The following is a 5,280-nucleotide window of genomic DNA, read 5'->3' as shown; positions in this document are numbered from 1 at the left end:
TACTACTCTCTCTCTCTCTCTCTCTCTCTCTCTCTCTCTCTCTCTCCCCCCCCTCCTCTCTCTCCTCCTCTCTTTCTCTTTCTAACTTTGACTCTGATCTAAAGAATATATATGTGTTTAAAAATAATTATATAAATAGAAAATTCTTTGAACAGTTGTTTCGTCAAAATAACAGAATTTTTTTCAATTTTTAATTGTTAGATATCTAATTAATATGTTATAGGATCGTTTAGATGATATTTAACAAAGAATATATTTATATTATTAAATTATTATAACAATTTTTTAAATTTCTATAAATTAAATAGTTTTTCGAAAATCTGATATTTTATATTGGGAATATTGGATAGTGTGTAGCTAACACGTCCCAATTAGACACGACTAGACAATTAATCTCTATTCGGATAGCATGTATATGGCTGTACATATGGTCACGTCGATTACGATTTTTTCATTTGAACTATGCGGAATGATTTAGTCGTGACTAATCGCTCTGAACAAAGTAATCAATATCGTATGAAAGCGCTTTTTCATATCAACATAAATAATGTATGCATACAATCAGTTAATTCTAATGTCTTTGAAATACGGAATATATCAGACATTAGATTAATAATTAGATAAAACATTAGATAAAAATTTTAGTATGAGGATTAATAATTAGAATATAATAATTGTTATATATAAGGCAGCTTTTTTAAATAAAATTCGCATTAAAATTCATAGATAAGGTATATCTTATATATACAAAATATATTCCAATGAATCATTCAAAAATGTTTCAAGAATAATAGAAGCAACATAGCCGATTCTCTGAAATTTAATTGCGTTTTCCGGCGAACGGAATTCATTTCAAGCGATGAGCGTACGAGGCAAATGTATTTAATCAATGATTAAGACGACGGATGAATTGCAAATCCTGACGTTAGTTAGTCACAGTGTTTAATGCTTTTTGGCTTCTGCGTTCTCACGAAAGCTCCAGTCACCATCAGCAATCTCTACGCGAATGGAATTTCAATTTCCGCAAATGGAACATCGTGATCCCATGGCATAAAGGTCACCAACCGACGATGTGTACGATCCGATGGACAGCTTGATGATACTCCGGGTCGTAGCGGTCGTTACCCGGACTAAGTGGTCCGTCGTTACCATGACCAGAGTAAAGTGCTCTATATTCCGCGTATAGCCTGTTCGAACAACAAGATAATACGAGCATATACCGCAGTGTCTTCGGTTCGGTATCGAGGCAACGATTTAAAGTCTACATACTACGGCATGCCACTTACCTTGGATTCCTACCCACGTCCCGCGGATACCAGAACTATCCTGCTTTCGGCAGTCAAGAGTTAGTTGCCGCGTGACAGTCCGAGACGAACGGATATCATTATCTCCGAACAGAGTTCTCAATGTCATGGGATTTGATTAAACCATTGAACATTTATATTAATCTATTCAAGCAATATGATAAAATTTCTATTATTTATTTTAAATATTTTATTAATTTTTAACAAGCCACCCTCAAAAAGTATTATAATATTATAACACATTATGAAAAAATTATATATAAAATTATTATAGTGTATAAATTTATATATATAATATATAAATTTAATATATAGATAATATGTAAATTCAATAATTATAGTGTATGAAATTTTTTAAACCTACCTGTTAAAGATATATATTTACATGAAAGGTATATATTACTTATAATTCGAAAAGTATTTAATGAAAATGAACTTAATTATAGTGTTTTGAAAAGCTCTCGAGATGATTTATAAAAATGTGCAATAAAAAATAGGAGATTCCATTTAAGAATTGAAGATAACCTTTACGTGACCTTCAAGCAACTATTCAAGGTTAAACTTACATCATCTTATGTCCTTCTCAAAGCCATATAATTTTTATTTAAAATATTTTTTTCTAAAATCAAAAATAAAAAGTTATTTCGACTGGGACATTAAAATGGGACATTCTATATATAAGAAGCTAATATGAATAAATAACCTTATACAAAGTATTTCATGAGGAGATGTTGAAACTAATCAGTTGTCATTTTCGAATATATTCAATTATTAAAAAAACAAAAATTGAGTTGAATAAAAAAAATTTGCAATTTTTAATGGCTACAAAATAAAATTTAACAAAATGTTTGTATATAATTATTTTATTGATAAAACGTGTTAATAATCAATTATTTTTTTGATATTATCGTTTGATAAAATACTCATGCCAAATATTCTATTTTCACAGATTAATCACACACTTGATTGTTATTAAACTGCAAAACTAATAAAGATTTTTTTTATCTTTCTTACTCCTGCTTGTATTTATGCGCATTGAAAGACTATCTAAATAAATAGGTATATATTGCTTCTTTTATCGATTTATATCTATTTAATCTTATATCTATATCTTGAATCTTATATCTATATCTTGAAGAAATATATAAGAAAGGATAAATTATATGATATATATGTACATATAATATATATTATTTATATTGACATTGCAGATTTTTCTTATGTAAAAAAAGTGATATGAAGATCACCTCCACTTTTTTAAATGAAATTATATAATTTTGTTACATAGTATAATTCCTCTAATTATTCTGCATATAAAGTATTAAAATAGAGATATCAAAAAATCAGTAGTTTACAAAATATTTTGTACTTTATTCTGGTATATATTAACATAAAATGTTAAATATCTCGTAAACTATTAATTTTTTAATAATAATAGTTTAATATTTTTAATACAGAATTTATTATAGAGAATAATAAGGTGAATTAATTGATGTAAACTCTTAAATAAATAATTTTTTGCAAAGAAAGAAATTATATTGTGATTTTTTTTTATTATAAAATGTGTCGCGCATTTTTGTGAGCACATTCTGCAATTCTTCTCGTAGCTATCATTAAATCATATTATCCAGAATTATACAGAGAAACTGCAACGTTATTCTTTGCTTGTAATTTTGTGTCACGTCCCTGTCGTTTTCTCAGTGATAGCAAACGAGACATATCTCATCCAATGGTGTTGCGTAAATTCGCGCAGATTGCACGGGAAATTCGCGCGAGAGCGTGACGCTATATAACACACGCGGAAGTGCACACTAGCTAGCAACAATGAATCGTTGAAATAATCAGTCCTTTCGTAACGACGGAAGGATTCTGCACTAAGTCACTCAGTCAGTAGTCGGTCAATGAGGCGTGGGATTGAATCCCGAGAGGTGAGACGAGAGAGTTAATGAAAGCTCTTGCGCAACGCAGCTTGTTAGAGGATGGCCAATTTACCTTTATTGTTTTAAGACAAGAATTTCGTACGTGCGTCCTCGGCGAGTCCTTGCTGAGGTGTGACATGTTTTCTTGCGACACATTTTTGCACTGGCAATTCGCGTTACACAATTGCTACTCACGTTCTTTAATTTTGAAACAAGCTGTCTTCATAGTCGTGATAATTTGTTCGTGCTAAAAAGCGAGTTGTGTGAAAAGCGAGTAGACAAATTCATATCGCGATTTATTATCGACTTATATTAATATTATAATTAACGATTATATTCAAATAACATTATTGTCAGTTCGCATAGGCAACATATCATAAGAATATTGACAAAAAGATAAGCACCATACATGCGATATCTGCAGACTGAAACATCTGTCTAATTTTATTTTACTTAATCGATATATGTATAATATCATTTTTTATAGACTTAATTTTTACAATAAATTTATCCTATAGATAAATCTATTTCTTATTCGTTGAGATTATCTCCCCGGATCATATCGCTATAAATACTCTTCTGCGATAACTCGACATTGTGCGTGATAAAAATCATACCAGTCCACTTGCGCCATAACTGACCGTGGAGATGATACGCAAGATACATCGAGAAATTCTTTAACGACAAAGTTCTTCGTTCCTCGAGAGAGACTAGTCGTCCCAGTCTTGTCCCGACCTGTCCAATAATTAATCGACGCAATCTTATGGAGTATCGGTCTTGTAGATATAATTAGTACTTAATACTCGGTTCCTTTACTAAGTCTCAAAACTGTATCTTAGGTTCTACATTTAAATTCTTTTTAAAATTTTGTATTTAACTTAAAGGAAAGGATCAATTTGAGATTTTTTAATCTATATCATAATATCTAAACTATTTTCGTTGCGCGTACGATATTAAGGACTCTTATTAAAATTTTATCATTATAAATTCTATCTCATGTTTCAACGCGCAGATTTTCATATGGAAACATATTAATTGGTGTTCCCCTGCAAGGAATTCTTTGCGTAAAACTGGTCCTATACGCGTGCATATGATGGCAGAGATAATAATCCTGTTTCTCGTTTAAATCAACTCCAAACGTGGATTTCCATGTCATCTTGATACACCTTGCTTCGCAAGCGGACTCCTCGAGTTATCTGTATCGCATAACGAGAATTTCGTCTCAATACGAATATATGGGCAAGGGTGCAGCCGTGCGCGCAGCGCGGGTCAAGGGGCAGCACGTTTCTCTCATTATGTTCCTCGCCTCTTCGAAATCCTAACTGTACAGTATACGTTCACCCCGCCCAAGGAGTCGCCATCACTACCACCGCCGTCGTATGGAACGCAAGAACGTGGTCGATTATTTCGCCGAGTCCTCGACGAAGGAGCGTGCGAGAAGGTCGAATCTCTCTGCCGCCGATGCGCGCTAAGGGTCTCCCTGAGAATCGGTCATCATAATTTACGGCGATGGAAACTGCCAGCGTCGCCTCGATCATTAAACCTTCCTGATTTTCGTATGCAAAACGTAAATTATGATTTTTGCGAACGGGAGAAAGAGAGAGAGAGAAAGAGATGCGAAAAATAGCACAAATTTGGAATAGGATTTTACTGCAATTGGGAATCGTACTTTCATCAGAACAACAGAAAGTCTCTTGATTTAAAATTTTACATATATTTATTTATATATAATTTATATAATTTATATATAATTAACACTTTATTTTATTTGGCCGCGGGAGGAATGATTTTACTGAATCTAAAAATTTAGCTAGACCCATGTTTGAAAATAATTTGTTTAGACAATCAAAATAATTATGTAGGAATCTCAAGCATGATGAACAATGCCACAAAAAGTTTTGACATTCCAGCGTTTTACATTATTTTGATGATCCAACAAAATTATTTTTAGATCATTATTTAGCTAAACTTTTAGATTCAGCAAAACTTCTTTCTTACGGATTTTGTATATTTTCATTTTACAAACTTACTCTAATTCGTTATTGCGTAGATAGAAA

General features: G+C 31.8%; 1 protein-coding gene across 1 annotated transcript in view; it reads right to left on the bottom strand.

Moving 5' to 3' along the window:
* Positions 1-1,057: 1,057 nt before the first annotated feature.
* Positions 1,058-5,280, bottom strand: part of LOC105619303 (glutamate receptor ionotropic, kainate 2-like) — a 34,760-nt gene continuing 30,537 nt past the window's right edge. The window contains exons 10-11 of the mRNA XM_012200826.1: positions 3,841-3,958; positions 1,058-1,187 (exon numbers count right to left, since the gene is read on the bottom strand). Of these exons, the coding sequence (XP_012056216.1) occupies positions 1,058-1,187; positions 3,841-3,958 (248 nt within the window). The remainder of the gene's footprint in view (positions 1,188-3,840; positions 3,959-5,280) is intronic.

This window comes from Atta cephalotes, assembly GCF_000143395.1.
Source record: "Atta cephalotes unplaced genomic scaffold scaffold00020, whole genome shotgun sequence".
NCBI classification, from domain to species: Eukaryota; Metazoa; Arthropoda; class Insecta; order Hymenoptera; family Formicidae; genus Atta; species Atta cephalotes.
The sequence above is the reverse complement of the archived record's forward strand: the minus strand, read 5'-3'. Positions and strand labels throughout refer to the sequence as shown.